This window comes from Neophocaena asiaeorientalis, unplaced genomic scaffold, assembly GCF_003031525.2.
Source record: "Neophocaena asiaeorientalis asiaeorientalis breed wild unplaced genomic scaffold, Neophocaena_asiaeorientalis_V1.1 scaffold246, whole genome shotgun sequence".
Lineage (NCBI taxonomy): Eukaryota > Metazoa > Chordata > Mammalia > Artiodactyla > Phocoenidae > Neophocaena > Neophocaena asiaeorientalis.
Window position 1 is genome coordinate 3,725,654 of NW_020174551.1, and position 17,503 is coordinate 3,743,156.

The window sequence follows — 17,503 nt, forward strand, 5'->3', positions numbered from 1 at the left end:
TGCCAAAAGGAAAGAAGTCACTAGAGGATCCAATGGGACTTGAAATAAACTCCGTGGATAAGTGAAAAAGAGTAAAAAAAAAAAAAAAAAAAGTAACCACCAGTGTGTGAGAGAGGTTAACCTCCAATATTCAACAGCAATATTGAAGAGGGAAGTTGTGATTCTCCTACAACCTAAAACTTGAATGTTTCAGTGAAAGAGTAGATTAAAGATGAAATAGCTCTGCTAGGCTGGTTGATCCTCAGAGGTTAAGAAATGAATATATCAAAGCCTGAGGTAGCCGGGGAAGTAGAATTAGAGAAGTAACCTGTGGCCAGTCTTATAACAATAAATCATTAATCCACACAGGCAGAATCCAAGATTTTAAAGATAGAGTATTATGCATCTATTTTAACTTACTTTCTAAATGAATCTCTTAAGAGAGATTTTTCTTAAAGACTGCATGAACAGTATCTTCTATTAATTAAATATCTTACTGATAATTTGTGCAAAGTTCTCACATTTAATGTTAATTTAATTTCCTGTCCTGCTCTCTCTCCTCCTCCCTTTCTCTTACACACACACACGCACACACACGTGCATACACACATCCTCCACATAAAAAAGACCAATAGCTCTACAGTTAACGATGTTTAACAAAAATACCTTTTCATAGATTATAGGTAAGATTTAACTTTCTCCTTGCTCTTAAAGAGGAAAGGACTATTAAAAATAAAAATAACTCTTAATTGGGTCTAAGTATTTTCTTTGGAGTGTTACAAAATAAATACTATATACCAAAACTATAATGAAATGTATTTTTATTCCCTAACAAAAAATGAAGTATACTTAAAGCAGATTGCTAGTTTTCTTTCTGTGATATAACCACCCTGTTTTAATTATCTTAATAATAAATACAAAAAGGTAAATTAGTTTCTTAACCTGATGTTACAGTATCTGTGGGTCTCTCTTCCAACTGGCTTTCAAGTATCTCATTGGTATTACTTTCCTAGAAGAAAAAAACATATTGGAGAAATGTTTAAAGAGCTAAATTATTTTTTCCTGCTTTCATAACTTTTTAAAATACTTTTTAAAAATTTACAGAAGACAAGAAGAATATGGGTTTGTGAGAAAAGCAAACAGTACTGTTTTAAAGAGAGGCACACCCTGGCTAGGAGTTAATGGTCCAGGAAGAGAAGACCCAAGAATTGATAAAGTTTCCAAATGATGAATGCATGACAGAAAAAGATTACAAGACAAATGACATAATGTTTAACTTCAAGTGGTATAAGAGGATACCCCCGGGAAACAGATCACTTTTTTATTGGAATACATTATGGTCTATCAGTTGCAAAGTGATGTGGATCTTTATAAAATTCCAAGAAGAATTGTAAGGTGGAGTGACCACTGGCTCTTATAAAATACTGATTTTTCAATGAGAACCCAAAGTTCAGAGTCCCTTTAAAGAAAAGCCCTGCAAAATTTTCCTAAAATACGAATTCTGTATTAGCAAATGCTAATCAATTTATCTTATCGCAGCACAATCCTGCCCAATTATCTCAGAGGCATTGAAAAACATGAATATATCAATATGTTATGACTACCATTTCAAAGCTGTGATTTTAGTCAATGTTTTATCTATTCACTGAAATCCCTATGAATCTTTTACTGCCAGGTCAAAATGTATAGATTAGATAGTACTTCTAAATAGTAAATCTTACTTATATATCGGATAAGGGTCTAGCATCCAAAATATATAAAGAACTCTTACAACTCAACAATAAAAATACAAATAGCCTAATTAAAAAATCAGCAAAAGATATGAATAAAAATTTATTCAGAGAAGATATACAAATGGCCAGTATTCACACGAAAAGATGTTCACATCATTGGTCATTAAAGAAATGCAAATCAAAACCACAATGAGATACCACTTCAAACCCACTAGGATGGCCATAATTAAATTTTTTTTAAAAAAGGAAAATAACAAGTGTTGTAGGAGATATGGCACCCTCATGCATTGCTGGTTAAATGTAAAATTGTGCAGCTGCTGTGGCAAACAGTTTGGTAGTTTCTGAAAAAGTTAACAGAATTATGATATGATCCAGCAATTCCACTCCTAAGTATATACCCAAGAGAATTAAAAACATACATGCACACAGAAACTGCACATGGATGTTCACAGCAGCATTATACATAATAGCTAAAAAGTGGAGACAATCAAATGTCCATCAACTGATGAGTAGATAAAAAAATGTAGTATATCCAAACAATGAAATATTATTTGGCAATGAAATGAAGTATTGATACATGCTACAATAGTGATGAACCTTAAAAACACTATACTAAGTGAAAGAATCAAGTCACAAAGGACCATATATTGTATGATTCCATTTATATGAAATATCCAGAACAAGAAAATCTTTAGAGATATAGAGTACATTAGTTGTCATCTAGGGCTAGCAGGGCATGAGGGGTTTGGAGGGTATAGGCTAAGAGGTATGGGGTTTCTTTTCGGGGTAATGATAATGTTCTCTGATTGTAGCGATGGAAGCACAACTCTGTCAGTATACTTAGGGTCACTGAACTGTACACTTTAAATGGATGAACAGTATAGTATGTGAATTATATCTCAACAAAGCTGTTAAAAACTAAACCTTTTAAATTATTAATCAATATTTATTGAATGTCACATTATCAAAATAGGAACGTGCATGAACTATGAGTAGCATTTTATAGAGAGAGAACAAATAAACAATATCTGATCATTATTTTTACTTATCATAATTTTAAACTAAAAATCTATGTATGGAAGAATGTATTATGTTAATTACCTTAGTTTCTTTACGTTCCAATCTTGGGGTAAGAACTCCTTCTAAATAGCTAGCTTTTTCTATCCATGTACTCAGACGTCTATATTCTTTTTTCATTTTTTCTAGCCTAAAGAAAAATCAGTTACAGATTTAAAAAGTGACAGAAGAATATATACGGTATGAAGCAAAGAACAACACATACAGTATAATACATTTATAAAAAGTCCTTAAAGAAGAAAACCAACAATATATTGTTTAAGGACACATAGGAAAAGGAATGATTACAACAAAAATCAGGATAGTAGTTACCTGGGGAGAGTTGGGGAGAGGGATGTAATCTCATAAGGGCACACAAAACACATTATAATATTGGTAATGTTGTATTTCTTAACTCGAATTGTAAATATCTAGGCAATGATCTCATTATCTTTAAGTTATACATACATATTTAAGAAATTATTCTATATATATTGCTCTCATTTAAACTATATATACATATTTTATAAATTATTCAACACATATATGATATCCTCTGCAATAAAACAAATGAAAAGATAGGAATTTAGTTTTTAATCCAGATTTCAAAAGGCTTTCATAATCTAAAAATATAATCGACAAGAATTAAATGGAAAAGAGGAAATGTTTCTCAATTCATTTCATTAGGACACTATGACCTTGACAATAAAGCATAACAAGGACATTATAAAGAAGGAAAATTAGTCTAATCTCATTCACAAACATAGATGCAAATGTTACAAATAAAATATAATTTTAGTACAAAAAAATGTAGTGGTATAAGGAAACGATAATATACCATGAACCAGTTGGCTTTATCCCAGGAATATAAGGGTATTTTGACATTAATAAAAGAATGTTTAATTTAAATACAATTTAACTGATTAAAAGAGAAAAATAATTTGGCAAAATCCAACATCCATTCATGATTAAAATAGAAAACTCTTAGAAAACTAGGAACAGAATGGAATAATTTACTTAATCTGGTACAGGACATCAACCAAAAAACCTATATAAATAATGTGCTTGACTATTAAATGCTAGAAGCATTGCCATGAAAGATCCTGAACAAAACAAAGATATCCACCCTCACCATTTACAACAGACATTGACTGGAGCTTCCAGACAGCATAGAATGACAAGAAAACAAAACTAAAGATTAAGGATTGGGAACAAAGAAAGAAAATTGTTATTACTTATAGATGATATGATTATTTAAATAAATTCCCCCAAATGATACCACAAATAAGTTATTATGAATATGAAAGTTTAGCTAAAAAGGAATATTCCAAGAAGATGATGAAAGCAGAAGTAGCATAGTTTTTGAATCCTCCCAAATATCTACATAAAAACATTCAGAGCATCTAGGTAGCAAACCCAAAAACTTATAGGCAACATTTACAACAAAACCATGTGACAAGGTTTCCCTATTAACCCCATATACATAAGACCTTCATGGTATCAGTGAATATATGGGAGAAAGCAACAGGTATAAAAGGGGCATCTGATGAATGTGAGAATAAGAGAACCCCAAATAGCCAACAGGTAGTCACAAGAAAGCACAGCCAGCCAGCCTGAGAATAGCAGTTGAAACTGGGAGGGTTTTGCTCATTCCAATAGTGGGTGAGTACAAACCATTCATGATAAGAATTAAAGGACTGGAGTAGTCTAACCACTGAGAATGCTCAAAACTGACCAGCCAGGTCTCTACTTAGGGACAGGGCCTCAGAAAACCTTGAAAGAAGGTCACTGTATTTTTAAACACCAAATAAAAACTTCAGAAGTGGGAGCTCTGTAAAGCTAGAAAAGCTTTCGGAACCAAGCTTCTACAAAAAATTCAGGAAAATTAATTTCATATAAAATTGAGCAACAGAGAATTATCAGGGCCAAATTCCAAAGTAGTTATAAGAAGATAATAAGGATCAAAATAACATTCTTAGGTTGCAGAAACACACAACAAAGATACATGGGAGTCAGTGAGCAGAAGGAGGAGAGGGGGACCCATTCTGCTAGGAAGAAGGGGGTTGGGTGGTGCTGCCACTCAAGAGAAGGCAGAGCAACAGCCATCGCTGTCACTGGAAGCCAAAGAAGTCGAGGTTCTGCAGGTGGAGCTCAGGGAGCCACTCTGAATGGAGAAGCATTATAAGGATCCAGATGTGTTCTACTAAGCCAAGAACTGAAGAAATTTGTGGATTCCAGTCCAAGATGGTGAAGAGGCTCCTGAACTCATTCATCTCCTCTCAGAGATACACCAAATCTATAGTTGTACAAGGACCAATTCCTGCTGAAAGAAATCCAGAAATAGCTGAGCAACTCCTAAACACTGGACGAATGAGAAAATACCCACAGCAAATGGGTAGGAAAGGCTGAGACACACTCTCATCATAAACCTAACCCTGGCACCATGTCATACAATTGGGAAGGAACTTCCAATTCCCAGCATCTCTTTGAGGAGAGAAAGGCTTGGACCCCACAATGAGTGCTCCAACTTTCAAGACTGCCACTTGAGGGACAGGGCCCCAAAACACCTAGCTAGGTCACACCTAGCTTGTGACCATGAGACCCTCAAGGTTAAAACAAAATAGAAATAGTTCTTAATGGGTTATCTAGGACTTGCCATGGTTATTTGCCAAGGGCTCAGCACAGAGTAGGCAAAAAGTGTCCATCTCCCAGTCTTTCCCCAAGAGAAGCCTCTCACATTCTGTAAAAGTTAATGTTTGAGGGTCAGGCTTCTAATTTAGCATGCTTCTAGGGGCTGGCTGCAATCCTCCCTGGAAACCAGGGAAGCCAGCAGACACTGCATCTCTCTTCTCCCTCTAGCCTGATCCAGATCACCAGTATCTCCAAGGAAAAGTCTGTAGATACAACTGGCACCCCAGATTCTGTGGCTGCCGCCCAAGGCACAGGCCCCCAGATTGCCTGATGTCATAGTCAACAGGGTTTGCATTTACCAGTCTACAGGACTATAGTACACAAAGAAGCAGTCTTAATGGGTGCAGGTGCACCACCAACCCTGTGACTATACAAACAGGCCCAGCACAGAGGGAAGAGGAAAAAAAGTCTTCCAGTTTGTCCCTGAAAGGGCTCTAACTACATACTTTCCCAGCATCTACCTGGGGGTTCAGCTTCCAATCAGCCTGAATCTAGGTGCTGACTGAGATCTTCCCTTTGGGACACTGACAAGTCTTGACATGCCCTCAACTATTGGGAGGGTGACTAAGAACAAACAAGGTGACTTGGACCATCACAAAGGTTTGAGGGACAACCCAAGAACTTGGGCTGGGCTGATGGTAAAGTTCCTTTCCTACAATGAGGCCACAACATCAAAACTTAGAGAGGTGGTTGTTTTATCTAATGTTCAGAAACCAACACAGAGAGTCAAGGAAAATGAAGTAAGAAAGGAATAAGTCTTAAGCAAAGGAATAAAATAAAACTCCAGAAACATAAGTTCCAAACAAAAGAACAAGATAAAACTCTAGAAACGGACATTAATGAAGCAGAGATAAGTGACTTACCTGATAATGAATTCAAAATAATGGTCATAAAGATGCCCATCAAGGTCAGAAGAAAAATGTATGAACAAAGTGAGAATTTCAACAAAGAGATAGAAAATATAAGTACCAAAGAGAAATCACAGAGCTGAAGAATACAATAACTGAACAAATGATATGACTAGCCGGAAGGGGTTAATATCCAAAATATATAAACAGCTCATATAACTCAATATCAAAAAACAAACAACCCAATCAAAAAATGGGCAGAAGACCTGAGTAGACATTTTTCCAAAGAAGATATACAGATGGCTAACACACACAAAAAAGATGCTTAATATCACTATTAGAGAAATACAAATCGAAACAATGAGATATCTCTTCACACCTGTTAGAATGGCTATCATCAAAAAGTTTACAAATAACAAACGTTGGTGAGGATGTGGAGAAAAGGGAACCCTTTCACACTGTTGGTGGGACTATAAATTGGTGAAGCCACTATGGAAAACAATATGGAGGGTCCTCATAAAACTAAAAATAGAACTACCATATGATCCAGCAATTCCACTCCTGAGTATAAATCAGAAAAAATGAAAAGCCTAATTTGAAAAGATACATGCACTTCAATGTTCACAGCAGCACTATTTACAACAGCCAAGATATAGAAGCAACTCAAGTGTCCATCAACAGAAGAATGGACAAAAGAGATTTATTCATACACACAATGGAATATTACTCAGCCATAAAAAAGAATGAAATTCTGCCATTTGCAGCAACATAGGTGGACCTAGAGAATATTATGCTTAGAGAAATAAATCAGAAAGAGAAAGACAAATACTGTATGATATCACTTATTTGTGGAATCTAAAAAATAAAATGAATGTATCTAGCAAAACAGAAACAGACTCACAGATACAGAAAACAAACTAGTGGCTACCAGTGGGGAGAGGGAAGAAGAGAGGGGCAAAAAAGGGGTATGTAATTAAAGGATACAAACTACTATGTATAAAATGGATAAGCAATAAGGATACATTGTACATCACTGGGAATTATAGCCATTATTTTGTAATAACTTTTTAAAATTTAATTAAAAAAACTTTTTTGGCCACGCCACGCAGCATGCAGGATCTTAGTTCCCCAACCAGGGATTGAACCTGCACCCCCTGCAATGGAAGCATGGAGTCTTAACCACTGGACCACCAGGGAAGTCCCTGTAATAACTTCTAATGAAGTATAATTTATAAAAATACTGAATCACTATGCTGTAGACCTGAAACTAACATAATATTGTAAATCAACTATACTTCAATTAAATAATTCATTGTCAAACATCAAAAAAAAAAGGAATCAGCTGTGTTTCAGAAAGAGAAATCAAGGAAACGATCCCATTTCCAATCACATCAAAAAGAATAAAATACCTAGGAATAAATCTAACTAAGGAGGTCAATGACCTGTATTTGGAAAACTATAAGATACTGATGAAAGAAATTGAAGATGATACGAACAAATAGAAAAATATACTTTGCTCATGGGTTGGAAGAATTAGTATTTTTTAAAATGACCGTACTACCCAAGGCAATCTACAGATTCAATGCAATCCCTATCAAAATAACAATGACATTTTTCACAGAACTAGAACAAATAATTCTAAAATTTGTATGGAAACACAAAAGTCCCTTATTACCCAAACAATCTTGAGAAAGAAGAACAAAGCTGGAGATATGACACTCCCTGATTTCAAACTACACTACAAAGTTACAGTAATTAAAATAGTATGGTACTGGCACAAAAACAGACACATAAATCAATAGAACAGACTTAAGAGCTCAGAAGTGAACCCATACTTGCATGATCAATTAATTTACGACAAAGGAGGCAAGAATATACAATGGGGGAAAGACAGCCTCTTTAGTAAATCGTGTTGGGAATACTGGACAGCTACATACAAAACAATCAAATGGGACTACTTTCTCATACCACATACACAAAATAAACAAATAAAGACATAAATGTCAGACCTGAAACCATAAAACTCTAGAAGTAAACACAGGCAGTACACTCTTTGACATTGGTCTTAGCAATATTTTCTTGGATATGTCTCTTCCAACAAGGGAAACAAAAGGAAAAATAAACAAATAAGACCTAATTAAACTTACAAGCTTTTGCACAGCAAAGGAAACCATCAACAAAATGAAAAGCCAACTTACTGAATGGGAGAAAGTATTTTCAAACAAAAGGAATGATAAGGGGTTCTTATCCAAAATATACAATGAACTCATACAATTCAACATCAAAAAAGCAAACAATCTGATTAAAAAATTGGCAAAGGACCTGAACATACACATTTCCAAAGAAAACATACAGATGGTCAACAGACACATAAAAAGAGGCTCAACATCAGTAATCATCAGGGAAATGCAAATCAAAACCACAATCAGATATCACCTCACAGAATGTCAGAATAGGTATTATCAAAAGACAACAAATAACAAGTGTTGGTGAGGGTGTGGAGAAAAGGGAACCGTCCTGCACTGTTGATGGGAATGTAAATTGGGACAGCCACTATGGAAAACAGTATGGAGGTTCTTCAAGAGATTATAAATGGAACTACCATACAATCCAGCAATTCCACTTCTGGGTATTTTTCCAAAGAAAACACAAACACTAATTTAAATAGATATATGCATCCCTATGTTCACTGCAGCATTATTCACAATAGCCAAGATACAAAAGCAACCTAAGTGCCCACTGATAGATGAACGGATAAAGAAGATGTGGTGTATACACACACGCATATGCAATGGTGTATCATTAGCCATAAAAAGAATGAAATCTTGCCATTTGCAACAAAAAAGGTACAGCGCTAACTGAAACAAGTCAGGCATAGAAAGACAAGTACTGTATGATTTCACTTATATGTGGAATTTAAAATTCAAAACAGATGAAGAAACAAATCAGAGACAGAATCATACACAAAGAGAACAAACAGAGTGGAGGGGAGTGGAAGAGGAGTGAAATAGGTAAGGGAAATTAAGAGGTACAAACCTCCAGTCACAAAATAAACGGATCACGGGGATGAAATGTAAAGCATGGGGAATATAGTCAAAAATAATGTAATATCTTTGCTGACAGATGGTAACTAGACTTATCATGGTGTTCACTTTGTAATTTATAGAAATGTTAAGTCACTGTGTTGTGCACCAGGAACAATAGAGTGTTGTAGGTCAATAATACTCCAAAAAATGAAAGAACAAGCTCATAGGAAAAAGAGATCAGATTTGGGATTACCTGAGGCCGGGGGTGGGGGAGGGGGAATTGGATGAAGGTGGTCAAAAGGTACATACTTCCAGTTGTAAGATAAATAAGTAGCAGGCATTCAGTGTACAACATGATTAACATAATTAGCACTGCTATAGGTTATATATGAAAGCTGTTATGAGAGTAAATCCTAAGAGATCTCATCACAAGGAAAAATCTTTTTTCTTTTTCTTTTATTTTGAATCTATATGAGATTATGGATATTTGGTAATCTTATCATGATAATCACTTCATGATGTATGTAAGTCAAATCATTAAGTACTGCTTAAACTTATACAGTGCTGTGTGTCAATTATATCTCAATAAAACTGAAATAAAAATAAATGAATATTATGTGGAATCTAAAAAATGGTACAAATGAACTTATTTACAAAACAGGAATAGAGTCACAAATGCAGAAAACAAAATTATGGTTACCAGAGGGGAGGGGGGAGAGAGATAAATTGGGAGATTGGGATTGACATATATACACTACTATGTATAAAACAGATAACTAGTAAGGACCTATTGTATATAGCACAAGGAACTCTACTCAATACTCTGTAATGACCTATATGGGAAAAGAACCTAAAAAAGAGTGGATATATGTATATATATAACTGACTCACTTCGCTGTACACCTGAAACTAACACAACATAAATCAACTATACTCCAATAGAAATAAATAAATGTTGTTGAAAGAATAAAACATAGGACTAGGAGAAAAAGGGGTTCCTTAATCACTCAACTCAATGTTTATGAATTAATTTATAAGTCTGAGTAAAATATGCATATACATAAACACCATTTTTAAAATTTTAGGAGTTCTGTTTCTGGCAATGATGGACTCGATTATTTCAGACCATCTCACTGCACAACTGAAAAAGCTGACGAAGTATTTTAAAATTTTTTCTTTGGAAGCATCAGTCAGTTATAAAGGCAGCAAGAATTTGCAAATCCAAGATGCCAGACAGAAAGGAAGTCTGGAGACTCTGAGCCCATAATTTGGAGCCATTTTCCTTCAAGGCATTTGAGGTGGACAAGAGTTAAGAGCTTTGAGAGAAATATGTAAGAATGAGGGAACAAAAACCAGAGTTCAGCCCCTGTTAAGGATGAGAAGCCATCGTAAGCACCTAGGCTTTCAGTTGGGGCCCTAGAGGGCTATACCCCAAGAATAAGTGCCTCCTTAAATATTGTACCCTGGTTGCCTCTCACTAGTCCCGGCCTTGATGTTAAGAATAAGAGTAAACCAGAAAAAGACTAATGCCCACAGGAACTAGAGCCCAAATCATTTCAGTTTCACCTCAATTGAATTAAGGTGATCTGGGATTGCTAGTGCTCCTAGGCTAGCTGGCTGCCAGATGCAAATGTATGTATTATCTGTAAAAATATATAATCAAGAGCCTCAAATCAGTTCTACAGATTTTCAAATACAATGTTTGGCACTTGATGAAAACAACTAGGCATATGAGAACATAAGATTTGACTAAAAACTCTGAGAAAAAAAACCAACAATAGGTATAGACTTATAGGAAATCCAAATAATCAAGTTATCAGAGATGAACTTTGAAATACAATGATTAATATGTTCAAAGAATTAAAAGATAAGACTGAGGATTTTGGTAGAGAAGTGGAACTATAAAGTAAATGAAAATTCCATAACAAAAGGAAATAACTGAAATTAAGAACTCAATTGGCTTAACAGTAGATAAGAGACAAACAAGAAAGAACCAGTGATTATAAGACAGGTCAGAAGAAAATATCTAAAGCATAGAGATAAAAGATGGGAAATACAGAAAAGAGTATAAGAGACCTATAGACTATATTGTTGAGTGAAGAGGCAGAGAAAATATTATACTTTCTCCCGTATTAATGTGTTCTCACCCCTTTTCTTGCCAGATCATTGACTTTTTAAAACAAACACTGAACCCATAATATCACCATGATGAAGGTTTCTGGACCAACAGCAAGCCTATGTCTCAAATGAAAAATTAATATACAAATAACACATAAATAAGATGAAAATTTTTTTGTTTTGTTTTGTTTTTGTTTTTTACCTTGCCCGGGGTTGTTGCTGAAGTTTTTCAAGTCGTACTACAGATGGCTGGTTGGATTGAGATGCTGTAGTTGGCACCCCAGCTGAAACATTCAGGTCTGGGGATAAGAATGCTGGATATTCTATTGGTTGTGGTATAATAACATTTCTGGAAAATGGTAATAAAGTTAAAATTATACAAAAGTTCACTTCTAAAATCAGTGTTAGCTATCACTTTTGAATCACTCTTTTACACTGTAAGCTCACCGATCCATATTGGACCACTAGAGGATAGAGCTAGGAAAGAAGACAGAAGTCAGAAATACTGAGAGAGTGACCTCTTGGGTACTCTTACTACTAAGATCATGGGTAGCAGAGATGGGAAAGAAGAGAAGGACCTGAAGTTCTAAGGAGAATTCGAAAGTGTTTGAGCCCAGACCTCTCTCCCTTTCTCTAGATCCAAATCTCTATCTCATGGCTCAGTCAAGTTGACACAAAAAACTAACCATCACAAGTCCACCCCTTGTCAACTTGGTACCCATAAACATCTTACAACATGCCTTAATCTCCAAATGAAAACAATAACAAGGTCATAATTAACCTTACATGATACAACTCTCCTGTATACATACAGGCAAAAACTCGCCAGCCCCTTCCTCAGAAAAGGATGTAAAGTCCTTGGGTGATGTTTACTCTTCTCCTTAATATCCTGAAACTTAAATAACTATGATGTAAGGTTAACAATACTTAAATATTACGATATAAAGGAAATATATATTATGTTACATGATAAGGAGATGAAAGGGAAGAAAAACATATATATAAATATTTTTTCCAGGTCACTGAGTAAATGGGCCAGAGTAGCACATCCAAAGGAATATGTTGCCTCCAAAACCCAAGAGGCCCACTAGGTGTTATGCCTCTTTTTTCGGTTGTAGGAGAGCCCAGATACAACAACTTACCCTTCACCTCAGCAGGAATATCTTGACAAGCCCCATACCTGGATCCCTAAAATTTCACTGAGGTAGAAAGCCCTCGAATTTTATCAGACTTATTTCCCACCTTCAGACATGCAAATACCTTACCAATAAGTCTAGAATAGTGCCAATTCTTGCTCACTAGGTCCAATCAGCATAATGTCATTACTGTAGGGGTGAGTGTGAGATCTTATATAAGAGAAAGTAATCAAGATTCCTGTCTACTATATTATGACATAGGGCTGGAGAGTGATGTATCTTTGAGGTAGGACAGTGAAGGTATACTGCTGGTCTTCTTGCCTGTGGAAATAAAACTGTTTTGGATGGACTTTATTAACAAGTATGGAGAAAAAAGCATTTGCCAGATCAAGAGTTGCATATCAGGTACCAGGGGGTGTGTTAATTTGCTCAAGCAATGAAACTGCAAACTGGTACAGCAGCTGCATTTGGAGTCACCACCTGGTTAAGCTTACAATAATCTACTGTCATTCTCCAAGATACATCTCTTTTCTGCACAGGCCAGATAAGTGAGTTGAATGGGGTTGTGATGGGAACCACCATCCCTGCACCTTTCAAATCCCTATGGTGGCACTAATCTCTGAAATCCTTCCAGGTATTGCTTTTGGTTTACTCTTAGTGGTAGCTCTAGTGGCTTCCATTTAGTCTTTTCCACTGTAATATCCCTCATTCCACAGGACAGGGAAGGTATTCACCAACTGTTGAATACATATATTCTAATTATGCATTCTGGAACTGGGGAAAAAAACTATAGGATGGGTTTGGGGACCCACTGGGTCCCCCATGAGATGAATCAGAGTTAAAACTCCATTGACCACATGACCTCCATGAGCCCCTATTCTAACTGGTAGACAACAGTGACATTTTGGGTCTTCTGGAATTAGTGTCTGTTCAGAGCCAGGGTCCAGTAGTCTCTGAAAACTCTATTTCCTTTTCTCTGATGCACAGTTACCCTGGTAAAAGGCTGTAGTTCCTTTGGGGGAATGCTGGGAGAAAGATTAACATAATTTTTGGCACTGTACTGAGGTCTCTCCTCAAGGGGATCAGGCTTCCCCTTCATTCAAAGGGTTCTGGGTCTGTAAACTGGTTCAAACTGGGAACTGATTGAGGAGCTCTGTTTTTATGCTTTAGGTTAGACTTTTGTTCATTTGACCTAGAACTTTTCTGCTGACACAGATCAAGTAAGAATTTAGCAGGCTTCCTGTATATTCTATTTCTAGGAATACCATGATCAAGCAGCCAATGCCAATAGGTCTACATGAATCAGACGTTTGTGGTTGCTGCTTTGATCCTGCTGTCCATCACAGTAACCACACCCACCTTGCCACTTCAGGATCCAATTCCTCCCAGTTCATTTAGGTTTCCCAGTTCAGTGACTGCAGTTCCCACTGCAAGGTCTGGCCTACAGAGAAGAGCAATCACAGGGCTCTTCAAGGGTGGGGATTCCCTCACAAACTTATTTGTCACAGTCATGGTGAAAGGTGTGTCTTCTGGAGCCTCCCAGGGTGAATAAGTAGGTCTTAAATGACAAATCCACTCTAACACTACAATCTCCCTAAACCTTTGAATTCCTTCCTCTACATTAAACTAAAGTAGACCTGGCATTTTCAATCCACTCACAGTGGGCTATCTTTTGGTCCATGTTTCAGTAACCAACAAAGTGTTAGAGTCCTTTGTAACTCCCCAAGCTGCAAATTAAACGTAGTATCTCTGCTCAGTGAGCCCATATCCATAAATTTGATATGATCCAACTTTATGATCCTGCCACCATTATCCCATATCTTTAATATCCCCATACCCTCACATGTTCCCTGGATTTTTTTTTTTTTTTTTTTTTTGGGTACGTGGGCCTCTCATTGTTGTGGCCTCTCCCGTTGCAGAGCACAGGCTCTGGACCCACAGGCTCAGCGGCCATGGCTCACGGCCCCAGCCGCTCCGCGGCATGTGGGATCCTCCCGGACCGGGGCACGAACCTGTGTCCCCTGCATCGGCAGGCAGACTCTCAACCACTGCGCCACCAGGGAAGCCCCCCCCTGGATTTGTATATATATAAATTAGAAAACTCAAGCAGTTCTTTTTGGAGTGTGGTGTACTTCCTCGTGGGTCACACTTTGAACCTCACCTTTAGGGGCTTGCTGGAATTTGAGTCTAGTTACAGGCCTAGAAGCAAAGGGGGGCCATGGGGGTGAGTCAACATCGTCTTGCATGGCAACTGCCTCAGAAGAGGCCATTACTGTTTCTTCAAGTAATGCAGGGTTAATCCCCTCAGATGGGGTGGAAAGGCCACTACCACTTTTGTGGTCTCTTCCACTGGGGTTTGAGAGGTCACTTCAACTGGCAAAGCAGATATATCAGAATTTATGGGCTCAGCGTCCCCAGCTTCATCAGAGCCTTCTCCTATTTTCCCATCCCAACTTTAAGGGTCCCACTTATTCCCAACCAATATCCTCACTTTAACAGTAGACACCCTGTGAGGCTGGGAGCTCAATTTGCCTTGTAATTAAGGCAGCAGGCAGGATGAAGTTCTGGCTTCGATTTTCAGCAATCTTAGTATTATGGCTATAGGAGATAAGGGTCTCCTGCAGGGCATACACGGAAGATTTCAGGTCATCTACACAATGCTTGAGCTGGGAATTTGAATCCTTGAGCTCGTTCTTTTCTCACCTTTGTCCATCAACATTAGGAATACCCAGCCAATTCATTATATTCACTAGTTTGACAAAAATGTTTGAAAGTATCATATATATAGTCACCCATATCTTTGCTTCTTTGCTTTGATTAGGGGTATCCAATGGGTGATATTTTTCACATCGCTATTGCCAGATCACTCCATGGACTATCGGTGTCTCTTTACCACTAGAAACAGAGTCATTAGAGTCTTTAAATCTATAATCGGATTAGAGAGCTAATTCCACAAACCCCAGAACCAATTCAGAAAACTTGTCCTTAATCTTCTGTTTCTCTAGAGTCACACTCGGTACCAAAATCTGTATTAGTGAGAGCTTTTCAGAGAAACAGAACCAATAAGATGAAGAGAGAGGGGGAGAAAGAGAAAGACAGACAGAGAAGTTCATTATAGGGAATTAATTTAAGTGATTATGGAAGCTGACAAGTCCAAAGGTCTGCAAGATGAGTGGGTCAAGCTAGAGAGCCAGGAGAGCCAATGGTGCATAGTTCTAGTCCAAAAGTCTGCAGACTCAAGATCCAGGAAGAGCTGATGCTTCCATTCAAGTCTGAAGGCAGGAAAAAGCCAATGTTTCAGTCAAAGGCAATAAGGCAGGAGGAATTCTCTCTTACTCAGGGAAGGGTCAGATTTTTTGTCTATTTGAGCTCTCAACTGATTGGATGAAGCCCACCCACATTAGTGAGGGCAATCTGCTTTACTCAGTCTGCTGATTTAAATGTTAATCTCACTCAAAACGTCCAGAATAATATCTGACCACATATCTGAGCACCCCTTGGCCCAGTCAGTTCGACACACCGAATTAACGGTCACATCCACCAAGTCATTGCCCTAGTCCAGATTGTCAGTATCTCTCATGTAGACTAATGCAACAGCTTCCTCCAATCCAATACTAAGCTACTTCTGTCCATATTCAATCCTATTGATAGGATCATATAAAATGCAAGTTGATCGTGGTATTTCCCCTACTTAAAATTCTTCAATGGTTCTACATCTGAAGCACTTCCAAATTTTTCCAATAAAGAACTCCTGTGGGTAGAGGACAGTGAAGGTCTCTGGAGGTGTAACTTAATGCAATCAGACACAAACCACACATTTTGGAATCATTTTGTTATCTTGAAAATTTGTGGCTTTTTAATTCTACTGCATAATATATAAATGTTAATTTTAAGATAACATTTTCCCTCTCAAAATCTTTGAGCAAAGTAATACTCCAGAAAGATGCACCGTATCTTCCAGTGCTTTGTGTTGCCCCGACACACCCCTGAGGACTCAAAAGAGTAAAATTTACTCACATTTGAGAAGCATAAACCTACAGTGATGATGATGGTGATGATAAAACATTTACTACTTTAATAAGTAGCTAACAACTGAGAATTCTATTTGCTACCATGTTCCAAGTGCTTTATATGTAACTTATTTAATCATTACAATAACTCAATTGGGTAGCTGTTATTTTTATCCCATTCAATAGATGAAGCACAAAGAGCCGAAGTAACTTGCCCAAGGTCACACAGCTAGTACCTGGCAGAGTCCATGTAGTCTGGACTCTAGAGCCTCACCTCTTGACCACCATATCTTGCCCGTGACTACTGCTTCAGCTCATCTCCCATTGCTCCTTTCCTTGCTCCTATGCGCTTTGCAACCCACAACAAACTACTCACTGTTCCCCATTATAACATAGCCTCTTATGGCTCCCACCTTTTACTTATGTGTTGTCTTTGGGGAATGTGTCTCCTCGCCCTTACAAAATCAACCTGATGCACCACTACTCATTTTTCAAGTCTTACATCGAGCACTCTTTCTTTTGTGGGTCCTTACTTGATAATACGATCCTCCTAACTCACCCAAGAAGTATGGGAAGCCCCTTGGCTGTGTCCCACAGACCTCTATGTTAACCTCTAGTAGGGCTCCATCTCATTTGTATTATCTTATTTTTTTTACATGTTACCTTTGCATTAAACCATGAGCTACTTGAGGGCAGGGACCAAACCTCTTTTATCTTTGTATTTTTAGTGCCTTGGGGGTATAGCAAACATTCAATAAATGTTTATTGAATCAATGGATAAATAAGGAAATAATAATCAATAAACATAAGAAAAACATTAAACTTTGCTATTTCAACAAATCACCAATACCAAATGGACAACATTTTTTTTTTTTTTTTTTTTTTTTTTAAAAAAATTTTTTTTTT

At 37.0% G+C, this 17,503-nt stretch overlaps 1 protein-coding gene across 1 annotated transcript in view; it reads right to left on the bottom strand.

The window, feature by feature from the left end:
• Positions 1-17,503, bottom strand: part of CATSPERT (catsper channel auxiliary subunit tau) — a 133,092-nt gene that overhangs the window by 60,173 nt on the left and 55,416 nt on the right. Inside the window, 3 exon segments of the mRNA XM_024757341.1 lie at positions 922-988; positions 2,814-2,919; positions 11,654-11,800. Coding sequence (XP_024613109.1) covers positions 922-988; positions 2,814-2,919; positions 11,654-11,800 — 320 coding nt within the window.